General features: G+C 38.6%; 1 protein-coding gene across 1 annotated transcript in view; it reads right to left on the reverse strand.

The window, feature by feature from the left end:
* Window positions 1-1,823: 1,823 nt before the first annotated feature.
* Window positions 1,824-15,550, reverse strand: part of ACER3 (alkaline ceramidase 3) — a 56,322-nt gene continuing 42,595 nt past the window's right edge. Inside the window, exons 8-11 of the mRNA XM_085066862.1 lie at window positions 12,418-12,519; window positions 10,127-10,231; window positions 8,559-8,604; window positions 1,824-8,049 (exon numbers count right to left, since the gene is read on the reverse strand). Coding sequence (XP_084922988.1) covers window positions 7,996-8,049; window positions 8,559-8,604; window positions 10,127-10,231; window positions 12,418-12,519 — 307 coding nt within the window. The 3' untranslated portion in view covers window positions 1,824-7,995. The remainder of the gene's footprint in view (window positions 8,050-8,558; window positions 8,605-10,126; window positions 10,232-12,417; window positions 12,520-15,550) is intronic.

Below are 15,550 nucleotides of genomic sequence, written 5' to 3' on the forward strand. Positions count from 1 at the left end.
AGGTCCACAGGACTTGCACACCCCATGCTGCAGCTGGTGCCTGTGTTGGCTCTACATGTGTGTCAGTGCCATTAATTACTGCTAATTTCATTAAGTGGTGTGTGCCTCTTGCATGCTAATTATACAGTCAGTCTGAGCGAAGGTGATTAATGAGGTTGGATGTTTTTAGTGGCTATTTGTATTGCTGTAGCAGCTGGAAAGTGTCATGGCACTGAGAGCCTTGGGTGTTGCATGTGAGCAAGGTGAGTTACCCAGCTTGGGTGACTCACCTTGGAAAGGAGTTCAGGAGCCAAGATGCTAAATTAACCACAGTGATTGCAAAATAGGTCTAAAGTAAGTCTGTAAAGTTTCTGCTTGTAGGTTGTCCATCTCACACAGTGCTTTACACATTAGTTCTGTCTTGGCAGAGTCCCTCACATACAAAAGGTGAGAACATCATCCCAGCTCTGCTCCTGCTTAGGGTTCAAGGGACTTCTCCTTGAGTTCATCACATTATCCCCTCTTGTGTGACTGAGTTTGAATCCAGACATTTGTCCTTGTCCTGCCTCTGTTGATCCTCTCCCATGCCAACACAACCGTGGTCCCTGTCCCCATGGGGACTCATCAGAGGAGCCCTCAAAAATCTTCCACAGAAGAGACAGACCCATCACAGCTCCATTAGGGACTCCATTAGCTCATCCATCTCCATGAACTTAGCAACAAAGATCCAGGCTGGATAGTCAGCTCCTCTGCCAACTGGCAGCAACAGTCTCCATACAGCACCATGAACAGCCAAATCTCTGATTGGAGCCACTGGGATTTAAGTGGTGCAAGTATAGACCTTTACTTTTTGCCTTTGAACAGGCTGAATTAAAAAAAAAAACAACCACAAAACAAGGGGGTAGTTGAAGTTGGGGGAAGAGAAATTCATAGAGCTGCAAGTAAATTGGCAGTCTTGAAAGGGAATTGTCAAGCTCAAAATTCAATTTTCTGGTTGGGAGGAGGGCTTTGACAGAACCACAATGTTTTTATCCCCAGGGAAATTTCAAAGTATTACTCAGTTCTAGGCCAGCCACAGCTCAATATGCAAAGCTGGATTTCACCCAGCCCCAGAGTTCTGGCAACGCTTGTCTGCAGAGTCTGGATGTGCCTCTGTATGCAGCACAACCAAGGGGAGGTGGCACAGCTTCCCCCAGCCATTTACACCACTGGCTCTGAGATTCCTGACCTGTGGCTTGGCCCCTGAATAGTGAACTCCAGGTTGTCCCTGCAGAGACACAGCTTAGAGAGAGATAAGAAGGAGAAACTGGGGTCTCTGAGCACCTGGGAAAGCTGCCAGAAGTGGAGAGAACACCTGATGGTCACTACCAGACTCTGGCTGCTAGGGTGTGATGAGACTTGCTGGATTAGAGACTGATTGTCCACAACTCCTGCCTGGAGAGGTCCTGCCCTGCAGTGATCATCCTCCTCTCTCACTGAAAGGAACAGGAAAAGGCTGAAGCAAAGGGTGTGCAAACTGCATTCTCTGGGCTGCCTGCACATTCACCTGACTCCTGCCTTTTTCTCTCTCATCCACGTCACATTCCTGAAGTCCCATCCCCACCTTGTGTGTGCTGGGGAGGCCTTTGAAGGGCAGATGGTCCTGCAGTATTTACAGCCAACTCTACTGCCATGGAGGCTCTTAGCTGCAGGCAAGCAGCTTCCCCATCCATGCAGGACACACAAATCCTGCTGTTCTACTTGCACACCACCAAGGCAAGACACAACCACCCATCTACTGAATAGCATCCAGATGAACCAGCTAGCCCTGTGCAACACAAAAGTCAAGAAACACCTGGGAAAAGTTGTATTTAAAACAAAATTCTTTAATAGTTTGAACTATAAAGACACAAATTAGTGCTTGACTGCAGCATGAATAACAAATGAAATATATTAAATATTTCAAAGCTACTGTGCTTTGGAAAACAAGATATGCTGACACATATAAGCATAATGTTAGTTACCAGCTGGTTTGGTACGAAGAGTCAGTTCAGTGTATCAAAATTGTCAAAAAGCATTTCTCAACATAGCTGGGTTCTACGAGTCAACTGCTACTCATCTGTCACAGTGTTGTTATCTATCTGCAACAATGTGCTGAATTTCAGGAAGAGAAACTACATGTTAGAACTAATAGAGTCAATGTTAGAAAGTTTGGTCACGGAATGCATGGGAGATTTCCTGTCCACTACAGGTAGATAGATGTTGTTTGATCAGACAGTAATATCATCTGTGCATTAAATAGTCAACATGAAACAGTCAACATTAATTTGGAAAATCAAGTTCAGTCTAAGGAGTAACTACTGCTTATGCTGCTTGAAACCCTCTCTTCCAAAACCCAGGGAGCAACAATATACACAAAGTTCTTCTACTGCTTTAACGTAGAAAACATTTTGGTACATAACTTGCTACAAAGCCATTCTACTTAACACTGTCTTTGGAGAAACATATATATGTTCCAGAGCTTTGGGAACAGAAGTAAGAATATAAGATTGTGCTTATAGCTATTTATGTGGACAAATAAGCAAAAGACCCTTTATCTTTGCATTTTAAAAAATCTTAACACTCTGCTCTTAAACATCATGCAGATTCAATCTGTGTTTAAAAAAAAATTGCAGGCACTGGTTTAGGGCCTCACATGAACTCTGAACTTGGTTCTTCTTAATCTACAATTACATACTTAGTCAAACCTAAACATATCCAACAAGTAAAATGGGAGAGTTCTAAAGTAAAGTAAGAGGTTCAGGCGTCAAACCTGCCTCCCAAATTGTACATGTGAATCCCCCTATCCCCAGCCCTGTTTAGAGCATCTGGCTGGGAGCTCCAATAAGGGGGCTCTGCATAAAGTGCTTGCTTGACTGCTGCGCCCTCACACTGCCTGACACTGAACTACACAATTCAAAAAAACCCCTGCTGTACAGCTAAACCCCTCAACCAGCTTTCAAAGCCTGCAAAGATGCAACAGTATCAGAAAGGTGGGTAGTCAGGCTCACGTCTGAGTCAAACAGAGGCAGACATGTATTGGATAACTAACTGGAAAGCCACTGAAAAGACCACTGTGATTCCTGCAGAAGGAGAATTTTAAACAAAAATGGACCCCACCTACCAAAGACTCTGTCTTACAGACCCTGGCTCTCAGAAAAGCCTTGAAACAGTGAGATCAGGCACTTGGCAGCAGTAGGCAGTTGTGCGTGAGAAACTGAACAAAGAAGCCCAAAACCAATCCAAATAGTTACACAGAATGTTCTCTGTCTTTAGGTTACAGACTCAAACAAAGCTGGCAGAGGACATTCCAGATTGATCAGAAATGCATTCATGTACAAAACAATCCGTGTCATGTTCTATCCTCATAAAACAGCCCCTAAGTCACCTGCAATGAACTGAATGTAACAGAAACTACATCACTTCTGTGGTGAGGAGTGCAGAGTCAACATGGAAAGTTAAATGCATAAACAGCAAAACATTCAAGTATCTAAAGTGCAGATACCAGGAGGGTGGTTGACGTAATACTATGGGATTCTGTGCTTAATCTTTGTTATTCTCTTTTCATGTAAGATTTCTTAATCTCCTTCTGGCTTTGCTCTGCTCATGTGTAATAAAGACTCCATCATTTATCCCTCTTCATGATGAAGTCTCACAGCCAAACAGCACTTTGCAGTTAAAGCCTCCTACTGCCTACTTATAAAGTGCAGATGGAGTTCAAAGTAAACTGAAAGTTTTACCTGAATACTTTAATTTAAATTATGGGGCACACATTCCCCCAAATGGATGTGTGTTCCCGAATTGTGATGTCTGCTTAAGGAGACAGCAGTGCTGCTTCGTTACAGCTCATCTCTGACTGAGCAGTGCTGTACTGAATTGTTTCACCACCTGCTATTAAATGCTGTAATATAACCACAGAGAGAAACAGGTTTAAAGAAAATAGTATTAGTGAAATTCTTGAATGGAGATTGAACAAGGTGGTAGCGACTGTGAGAAACACTGGTGGTATTGGGAGGATTTTCTGTTGCTGAGTTTCACATGGAAGTGTTTGCTGAAAAAGACATTCAGCTGCTTGAAACCAGGTGTTACAAGCAAATCTACTGCAGCCAAAAGAACCAACTGTGTTTCAAATCAGACAATTCAGCTTTAGCCAAGCAAGACAGCACAGAACAGGATTAAAAAAGAATTAAAGCTAATTATAAAGCAGTATTTTCCACCATATCCCTCCCAAAAGATTTTGCTACACTTGTCTGAAGTCCTCCCACTTGAATCTCTCTCTAAAGCAGCCAGACTTACACACAGATGAATGGCAGCCTGAGCACAAGCTGTAAGTGACAGACACCAAACAAGTCAGGATGTTGATGGGCAGGGAACAGAGTCAGCCATGAATCAATACAATAGTGTTGCCACTCTCAGGGGCTGCATGGTCTAAGTCAGGCTACTCTGATGTCCACACGTTCAGGCAAACATAATTAAGGGCACAGGCATGGTACAATACGTGACAGAGGTAGCTTGGCAAGTGGTAAGGCTGCACATTCCAACTCTGACTAGGGGGTATTTTTCTAAACACTTGTGGGCAGCATATCATCCCTGTGCTAACAGAAAAGCATTAAGATGAAGTCTGGAGATGACTAATACTGCTAGCCAGCAACACTGCCTTTGAAACATGGATGCAATTCCCCTTCACACCCTCAGTTCTGGAGAATGCATGTCTTGAGCTGTATCCAAAAAATCTAGATTCCCAGAATAAGGTATGGGTTTGATCTGTACTGCGAGAGTAATTTTGAAGTTTTTCCTCTTATTTCCAAGAAATAATTTTTTAGCTCAAGGACTGCAGAGCTACTTGATGTTCATCTGTGTCAAACTGATGGTCGTATGGTGGCAGATTTCCTGGCTCTTCATAGATGTTAAGGAATAGAAGAGTTCACTGCTATCAAATCTGTCCAACACATCCTGTAGAATTCATATATCACATGACACCTGCTACTTCCATAATTCTCTTTAAAGTAGCTGCTGAATCCTACTGAATCCTACTCAAAAAATAGGATCACACACGACCTTCTAAGATGGAGTGCAAGAAAAGTTTGGGATATACTGCTCTAAGGTCTGTACAAAAAAAATAAACATTGTCATACAAGTGATATAAATAAAAAGCAATTAACAGACATTTAACACATTACAGGTGTAAGAATGTATGTCTTTCTAGGCACTAGAAAAGGCAGTCTGAATTACAGTGACATGCAGTTAAAACTGGCCTGTCATTTTCAATATCACTCACAAGATCAGTAAGGCAGTCAAACCAAAGCACCCATGATTTTAGATTATTTATGCTAAGAAGGATACACAGGGAAATTACATTCTTCAGGGTCTAATATAACCTGTTGAAAAGAAGGTTGCTGGCAGGGTGGTAGAGATGTGCATGTTTTTGGTTATTTGGAATGTAGGAAGAAGCCAATTTGCATAATTTTTTAAAGATAAAAACATCAATGGCAAATGGTACATGAATGAAAAACTAACAGCAGTATAAAATTAAAATAAGAGCTTCTCAATTTTTTTTTAAAAATCCTGGCAATTCAATTAAATTCAACGAGATCTGACACCCCCCCTCCCCCATCATACACTTCCTCGTTGCAAATGTGTAGAAGAATTAACAAATTTCTTTAAAATATAACATTGTAGAGATGCTTGAGCAATATGAAAGTGGCTTTTCAGGACATTCTAGTTCTTGCAATTACTAAACTAAACAGAGCCCCCAGATCCTTCAGTAACAAAACTAAGGCCACTGAAATAAAGGTTTTGTTCACTTTCATAAAAATAATACCATACCTAGCAGATGTCATAAGTGACTGTAGATATGTCTTGCTGCTGCACTTCTGCTGCACTTTGCTTCTCTTATGGGACTCCTTCCCTAACTCATGAACATATGTAAACATTCTAAATAAGAAAATGGGATACAGTGGTCGGAAAAATGCTTGAGAAAGCCTGGAGGTGAACAGGCAGGCACTTATTTTCAAGCTACATTTTTTAAACAGTTCTCAAATCTCTTTACAAAAATACGCCTTCTATATAATTAAAGACACTTGATCAATAACAGCTTTTTCCTACCTCTATGTTAGTTCTTCTAACTTCTTTCAGTCTGAAGAGCACTCAAATTCCCCAACACAGATGCTAACCTCGTCCATGGAACTGGAGCCTAGTGATACCAAAGCTGTTCTAAAATTACCCTTCAGGTGTCTTTATAGGAGTGTACAGGTTGAAATGCACTGCTATCAGCACGTGCTTAAACCTCATTGAGCTCACTCAAGGTTAAGTATCTTTTTCCATCCCAGAGCTTGAGGCTATTTGATCTCAGGGGTCCAAGGTCATCACATAACAAAAGCCACAGTTTTATTTGGAGGTTCACATCAGTAGGAGAGTTACTGATGGACGTGGAAGATGCAGAGAAACTGCAAACAGAGGAAAAGACGTTAAAGGGAGGAGACCATTTTAGCCAGCACTGATTGTTCAGTGGTCAGGACTTTGAGACCTGGGAGACAGCTACATTACCATGCTTTGCTGCTGTGAGCACGTTGTAAATCAATATAGAATGGGATTTTGGATCAGTCTGAGCATTTCCCTTTTTCTTCATGGCAAGAAGGATAAATGGTTCAGAGCATCAAAAGCAGACAAAAATTGCATAGCATGGCAGCAAGTAGGCACAGAGACAGACTCTGTTAGTTGCCACAAAATCAAGAGAGTCAAAACCACAGCCTTCATATGAGGTATATTTTGAAAAACTGTGTTAGTTTAATGTTTTCTTTACATTTACTTTCTAACTTCCATCAGCTGGGTAAATAAAAATTGCAGAAAACAGAGGGTTTGTCATCCCATTAATCCCCAAAGTCTGGTTTTAAAAGGTGGTCAACTTTCTCCCAGACTAACCATGGGATAGATTAAGAGCAAGCAAAGTGCTGCCACTTATATTTGTGGATATCCTCAGGTTAGTATTGTTCTTTATTCCTCCTTCAATATTTCTGAATTAGAAGATGCTCCTGAAAGTCAGATCAATATTTAGGACTTGTAAAATAAGAGAAAGATGAATTCAAAGCTGCACTAGAGCACATATAAGGTGTTTGTCAATCTGTAGTACGAATGGGAAATGGAAAGTTAATGGCAGGGATATAAAGGAAGGTATGTAAATAACAATTACAAAAAATAAAAAAGAGTGTTTCTTATGTTCCTACAGTCACTCTGGAATTCTGTGATGAATCACTGGTCAAAGAAATTAGGAATTCAGTTTCCAAACATAAACAAGAACACCTATAAGGCTTCACCATTTCAGTGTCTTTTGCTGGTCACACCCTGGAACATCCTCCATGATGAACCTCTCAGTTGGACTAAAGAGGAAATGGAAGCTTGGAACAAAATGAACTAAATGGCACAGATATCCCAACTATTTTGCTTAAAATATAAATTGCAAAGGAGACTGTGGAAAAGCAAGATAGAATAAAGCCCTAAATCAATCATTACATACTTCATTAATTGTGTAAAAGTGCAAGGTTAAAGTAGTTTGGGTTAAGCATTCAGTTCACTATAGGCCACACAAACGCTTAGCTTGGCCATCAATGGCCTGGTTTTGTCATTCAGTTACTAATATTAGTTGAGACCACAGAAAGAACAAAAAACTGAATGAAAAAACGTATGCAATCCACTTCAAAAATGGTTAGTTTTCTGTGACCAGCACGAAATATTACCTCAGTATCATCAGCTATACAATATATACATAAAAACCTTGTGTCTTAATCTTTGTTTTAACAACTTAGAATAAAGCTGTACTAAATGCCATTTCCCTAGTGTGCCAGCTCTTTGTTCCAGCCGACTGGCCTCGTAGCACAGAGAAGTCCTTTAATAGCAATGGTACTTGGATTGATCCATAATTTTGACACTTCAGCCAGAGTAACTGTTGAAATGCTTTATTCAGCCAGGCCAGGTGATTGCATGTGGCTGCCCAGGGCTCAGTCAAAGCTTCTTGGGTGGCTCCACAAGAAGAACAGGCCATATTCCAAAAACAAACTGTTAAAAGAAAAACAGGAATAGGGGAAAGATTCCTTGAAATATTATATTTGTTGGAACAGAAACCAAACACTAATAAACATAATCTAATGATAGGATGAAAGGGGAATGGCTTTAAAATGAAACACAGTAAGTTTAGATTGGACATTGAGAAGAAATAGTTTACTTTGAAGGTGGTGAGGCACTGCCACAGGTTGCCCAGAGAAGCTGTGGATGATGCATCCCTGGAAATGTTCAAGGCCAGGCTGGAGTAACCTGGGGGCTCAGAGTAACCTGGTCCATGGAAGGTGTCCCTTCCCATGGCAGAGGGGCTGAAACTAGATAATCATTAAAGTCCCTTTCAACCCAAACCATTTTCTGATTCTGTGAAAATTCCAATTGCATTTCTTGGGATATAAGCAGAAGTCAAAGACAGTACCCTAACAGGCGTAATTACTGAGCCCCAACACAAGTTCAGAGCACAAGATATCCAAATGTACATTAATAAACACATAATACTGTTTGCTTACCTTCACCTTTGGCCTGTGTTTCAGGAAAAGTGTCCTTGTATATAAACTGAGAAGGAAAAAAGCATACTTAGAGTTTCATGTATAATACAACATATAAAATAATGATGCCCTGATCCCAGTTTTATTTTCCAACTAGAAAATAATTGCTTCTGTGATTGCAGAACTACCCATTTTGCCTAGATATATTCAAAACAGGAGATGTTAACTTTCAGTAAATCCCTCTGTACTAGACTAATCAGCAAATGAATTTACTATATTGCCTATCTGGGGAGAAAGAAAGAAACCCTGAGAAAATAAAATTAAACAGGGACTAGGCCCTGTCATTTTAGAAAGATGAAATTAAATCAGTGTACCACAGAATACAGCAGGTGTTAAGGGGGAAAAAAGCAGCATAGCTTGATTCTGTATCTCAGTTTTTTTCTTAGACACTTTCTCCTCTCAGTAGATCTTTTCCTGTAAATGATCTCATGCTTTTTAAGTGGTGATGCCACTTTGTGGCATGCTGGAAAAACCTTTCTATGCTTGATTCCTGTAAAGAATTTTTTAAAAATGTTATTGCAAACTCTTTAGGGTAGCAGACAACCTGTAAGCCAAAATGGAGAAACTGTTTTCCATATACCTTGACATATTTTATATATACATACATATACTTAAATGTACCTATGTATATATTCATCTACATATGTATAGGTACATATGTGTGCATATATATGCATAAATATAAATATAAGCTATCAGATCATCTATTGGAAATGTACTTATTTTCCTTGCATTTTCCTTTGACTAGGTATATTAACATCTGACAAAAAAGGTGAATACCATGTTAGATGTAGAAAATTTGATACGTAATCAAGTTTCCTAGACTACACAGAATGTATATGTAAAACAGACATTCTCTTAGTTAGGGTTAAGTGGTAAAATATTATTTCATTATATGATGAACAAACTGTAGAAATTCTTCACAGATTTCAGCTTACATTCTATTCTTGCTTCTGGCTCCACTAGATGGTGGTACAGAGCAAAATTGAGACAAAAATCTGCTGTCTGCAGACTTGATAACTTATGTTCTTGTTTAAGTCTCCTCTTCAAACTAATATCCTGCTCTTCTGAAACAGCTCCACTACCATTACTTCAGCCATCACCTTTCTGCACTACAGCAGGATGCCTGCTAGTTTTCAGGAGCGACAGCGCGTATCAAAAGATTAGTTAAGCTCCTAAATTTAAACATGTTTAAGTACTTCAGAATTGCTGCTGAAGAACAGACAGGTATTAATGGCTTACATTCTGAAATTAATATACTGTCAAATAGTTTTGGTTTAACTGCCACAGGGTTCTCATTTCTGAATTAAATTTTCTTGAAGAACCATGACTATTTAAAGATTAGTGATTACATTTTGAGGAATATAAATTAGTTTTTGAGAGTTTTTGGATTAGCAGCAAAGAGGGAAAAAAACCTTGCACCAGTCATTTTCCTGCTCTTCTGGATGATACAACATTCTGAAGAACATCTGAACCTGAGAAAACTCATAAGATCTCTGTGAACATCCAGGTTAGAAAACATTTCCTACCTTAGCAGGATATGAAGGTAAGAACCCAAGCCTGTGAGAATATGCCACCATGCATGAAACTGTGTCACAGCTCCCACCACAGGAGGCATCTTCTCTCGTAGTGCTCTGAAAGAAAGAAATACCATGCAATGGGATATTTTTTCCCAGTTAAGCAATCTCAAATCACAGTGTTGGACTGTCAGATCACACATTATTGTTTTTGTATCTAGGGCATGTGCTTGACAGGTGAGGAGCAGCAGTTATACTTTATATGCCAGTACAGAGAGATATCAGCAAACTGACTTTCTTATACATTCAAAGAAAACACACATTTCTTCATATGAGTGATCAATTACTTCTGCACTCGAATTTCAAGGAATATATTTATGGCACCCCACAGTCCCAAATGAATTCTACCATTCTCCTTTCTCTGTTGGACTCTAAAACAGGGACAAAATGGGTGTTTAGTGAGGAACCAATTAAAGCAGAGGGTCTGAAATACTTCACCAACATGCTTTGTATTTTGTAGTTATGGGGTGTGAACTACTTGGGAAGGGGCTAAGGGATGGAGATAAAGAAATAAAGAGAAGGAACTACATTGCTCTTATTTCTCCTGCTCATCAGGCTTCTGCAGATAATGCCTATATTGGTTGATAGGGGAGCAAATGTTTGCATCTGCTTGTCTTTTTGGGTTTTTTTCACTTTCATTTCACATTCAGTCAAAACAAACAATGGAAAACGATGATTCCATGTCTTAGGAAGAAAAATCTGCAGCTCCTGGAATATGCCCTTATTGCTTAACATTACATTGGTAATTGCTTAACATAACATTGGTCCAAAGCTGCTCAGTCACAAGTATTAGCACAGAGCTTCAACTAAGTCAGCCCAGCAATGACACAGTGGAACACACAGACTGTCAGCCTGACACAAGAATTTCAAAGCTCAAATTCAAAAGCCTGTGGTTCTAACCAGAGAAACTGAGTGCAACAGATCTTTTGTTTTCCTTTTATTTTTTAAAATAAGCTGCAGATTTAACAAAATATGGAAAAAACCCACCTGAATCAAAGCTCAGTTTTGAACTTTAAAACCAAACAGAGTAGGTAGGTGGATGATTCACAAGTTAGACCTTCAGAGAATAAAAAATTTCAAGGAATTGAAATGTATTTTCTCTGAAGGTTCAAATTATAGTACCACCTGGAGAAATCCAAGGCTCTGCAGATGTCTGATTAAAGCTAGTAAACAAGCATATTTATTTTTTTTCCAGCACCATAACCAAACAAGTATTACAGGAAAGACACTAACATTTTTTCCCCTTATGAAGTGAGGATGGAAAAAAGCACCTTAGCAGCTGGTGTAACTTTTGGGCCAAGGAACCAGTTCAAAAGCCCCATGGACCCACAGCAGCTCAGCAGGTCTGGTGAATTGGGGGTTATGATCTCACCAGTGATGTGAGGCAGCTGCAAAAATCAACCCTGATGCCAATATTTGCAAGGTAACTGTAAACCCAGCCACTTGTGCTGCCAAATAACTACTCTATCCCATCTGTATCAAGTACTTCTAGGGATGAGGATCATGTATTATATTCATTAAAAAAAAAAAAGTTTCAAGAATACTGGGTTGTAGTTAACTTTCAGTTGGCCTAACCTAGTGCAGGGACTACAGAGCCAGAAGGGATGGAAAACTTTAGACTTCTTTTTAGCACTATTATTTGGCTCTGACAAAGCAACCTGCCAGGGGAATTCTGAACAACACAGATTCAGTGGTGTAACAGCATTTCAAATTGTCAAAAATGTATTTTTCTGGGTGCTGGAATTAACCTTTCCATCTCCTCCAGTTTGTTCCGCAACACGTGCATTGCAACTAGATGTTGTTTATTGGTAACATGGATATTGTAATAGGTATTTCTTTAACCTGCTGAACTATTGCTTTGGTATTTTCCTGGGAAATGGCAAGACCAGAAACACAAAAACCCAAACTAGCAAGATAAAAACACATTCAGATGAAATCAGGTGTGAATAGCAGGCTTTAGTCAGCCACAGATCCTCAAAATTACTTCGGTGACATTCCATCAATTTAATTTGAAGTTAAAGAGAAATATCAGGAAATAAATTTGTTAATGGATAAAAAAAGTTTAGAAAATCCTGTTGAGTGCTGAATCTAGTCATGAGTAATCTGGATAAAACCTCATGGATGTTTTGTAGGCAGCATACCATACATACAATGAGATGGACTTGAATATACACCACAGAAATAATCCAATCTTTATATTAAAATGCTATTAAGAGTTATCCAGACAAAGGTAAAAAACTCACCTCAATTTATCACAGAAAATGTTGTCCACATTCCAGAGAAAAAATCCCATTAAAAATACAGTTAAAGATGTATAGCCTAGACCTCTAAGCCATGGGTATACCCTCGAGGGAGAGAAATAACACAAAGGTTAGTTTAGAATGCTTTAAGATACAGAAATATACATACTACACTAAATATGTGTAACATACAGAAATACTGTTATATATAAATACAATGATTTATCAATTTGGTTTTTTCCCCAAAAGAAAAAAATATCAATTTCTAATTTCATCTGTTTAAATATTGTATTTTACTTCTCCTCTCTCCTGATTTCACATTCTCTAAGACTGTTTTTTTTACTTCTACAATTCTAATTGTTTTCCTAAATATTCCACTCTCTAAACAAAACCAAAAAGTGGGAAAACTAAAGTTGGCTAAAAGGTACTAGTTTTTCAGTTCCATGTATAATCTTTCATTAAAAAAAAACCCAAAACCAGCCTTGTTACCAACTAGGACTCTCCCAAAAGAAGAAGGTCTTTGCCAAGATATGATATCCCTATACTCAGGTATTAGTATAAATAAGGTCTTTCAAAATTACTCTTTCATGAACATAGGCCATCATGACCAACAACTAATCAAATGAATGGTATTAAACACCAGTACTTTTATTTGAGTTGAATGCTACTCGGAGCAGAAAAATATAAATTTAATTTTGGGAGAAAACAATATCCTCTTTAAGATTTGGAAAACACACTGAAGAATCAGATGCAAAGAAGTGAATCATTAATAAATTTACTTTCCCTATCTAGATTCAGGTTGGACCACAGAATTGTAAACTTCCTACATGGAAGGCTCTTTTCCCACTAATAAGTCCAAAAGCAAACCCAAAGCCAACCCTGAAAGGCTGTCATGAAACACTGTTCAAGTTATTTTTAAGCATTATGAATGCACAGTTGAGATTCTGGGTTAAAACACTTTCCTGAGCTGCTTTTCTCTCCACTGTGTGTATTACACACAGCACATTTCAGAGCTGTGAACACTGGGAACCAAAATGTGCAAAACACAACAGGTAGAGCTTCTTCCACAGGGTAAGCTAACCAGATACAAGCTGTACATATTCACAAATTCACTGCCAATACAAACTAGCAAAATTATTATTTGTTTAGTCTAATAAATGTGTGGAGCATCATGCAGTACATGTCAGAGACTACACTGTAATATTTCCTCCTCAGTGCTCCAGAGACATAGGCAAGACCAGGACAGGAAAAAGCATTAAATGCTAATTAAGTAATTGTAGCTGGAATTGTTCAGGGAATAAATAGTGATGTTTTGTGAAGGAATCAACTGGCATCACTTATTAATAGGGAACATGCTTTGTGAACAGAGAAATACATTTGCCCAGTTGTAATCTTGTGAAGGAAGAAGACCTAAGAAAGAGGTGAAAAGTGTGGGGGAAACAGGCAGGAAGAGGAACAACTGGTGAGGATAGGATGAGGTAGTAGCCTGGAAGGAATAACATGCTGTTCTTTGGGATTTTTACTCTAATCTCAGAGTGACTTCAAGCCCTGCACTAAGAAATATAAATGATAGGAGGTGAAGTAAGAAACAAAACAAGCAGAAATCAGGCTCAGTATGTAAGCTGGAACAGGCTTGGCAAAGTGCTAGCACTACTTATGGAAACATAGGAATATGTTCTAGCAGTGCAGAGAAAGTAAATCCAAAAGTGTGCTTGGGGATGAATTTTAGAGAAAAGAAAGGGTACCTTCAGGTTGGCACAGCTTCTCTAGCAGAACTAATTTAAAATTAGTAGTAGTTTAGTTAAAATTTAGAAGTAGTTTAAACCTACTCCCCATCCCAACTTCTATCCAGTTTGTATAATAACACCCAAGGGGGAAATAAGTCTTTGTCAGGCCCTGTTGCAATGAAGTGATCAAGCTAATTAAGAATATAAGAATATAAGAATAATAATATATAAGAATAATAATAATATACACTCCAAGGCTCTAAAACTGAAGCGAAAAGTAGGTGCAACTTCAGAGACAGACTGCTGGAACAAAACATTGAATGATACTTTGGGAAGGAAGGTGGTGATGTAACTGATAAAGACAGAAGACAATGGAATGCTTCAGAAATAATGAGAATGCACAAGTGTGTGGAATTTGCAGAACTGGAAAATAGCAAAAGTTTGTCTACAAAGACAGAAGGAAATTTAATCTAAGTGAGTAGAACTGTGCCAAATCCTTGAATAAGAACAAAATTAAAATTACTTGAATTTGATTCAATTTAGTTCCCCTTGGAGGTGAATTAATGTAGTATCACTTAAGATCTCTAGGCAAGGATTAAAATTTCCAGTTCATGGGTTTAAAAAGTGCCTTTAAATTGATGATTGTTTCTAAAGCTGCAACACACTATCAGTTTTAAGTTCTTCTTGCTTAATAAAATGTCTGTGAACGTTTGCACTTGGTCTGTGGGAATTTCTTGGGGAAAGCCAATCCACACAAACTGAAATGGCAATTGGAAGGTGATTCAATGAATGTACTTGATTCTTGTGGGTCCCTTCCAACTCAGAATATTTGAGAATTCTATGATACTTCAAATTCACACCTTTTGTTAAATTCTTCCTTGTGTTCCTGAACAGCTATATGTGGAATTCAAAATAAAGTTTAATAAAAACACATTTAGAATGATGACAGAAGAAAGAAATAAGTAATTTTCAGAAGTAAACCCCAAATGCATGAGAACACCAAATATTCAGATTGACAGAAATGGGCAACCAACTGAGCCTCTGAGAGCTAAAGGTATGTGTTTACTCCAATACTGATTAAATTCCATTTTCCTCCCTTTTACCTACCAAGTCTGTGCTCTGATGATTCTAATGCTTCTCTGTGTCTGCTAACATCTTTAATACCTTTTGTTTTGTTACACTTTTAATTTCAATTTCCATAACATTATGCCTAACTTTATCCCATCATAACTGTAAGAAAAACTATCATGTGTTATTATTTTTAACATTTGAATTTTAAATTCTTGAGCATGGAAGAGGAAAGGAAATTACTAAGTGATGGTTCTGCTCCAGAGAGTCTTACCACTCTCCAGGTATCATCATTAGAGTTTGGACACCAGCAACAGATTTCACACTCTGCAGCAATATGA

The sequence above is a fragment of the Lichenostomus cassidix genome, chromosome 1 (genome assembly GCF_008360975.1).
Source record: "Lichenostomus cassidix isolate B80296 chromosome 1, HeHo_3.0, whole genome shotgun sequence".
Lineage (NCBI taxonomy): Eukaryota > Metazoa > Chordata > Aves > Passeriformes > Meliphagidae > Lichenostomus > Lichenostomus cassidix.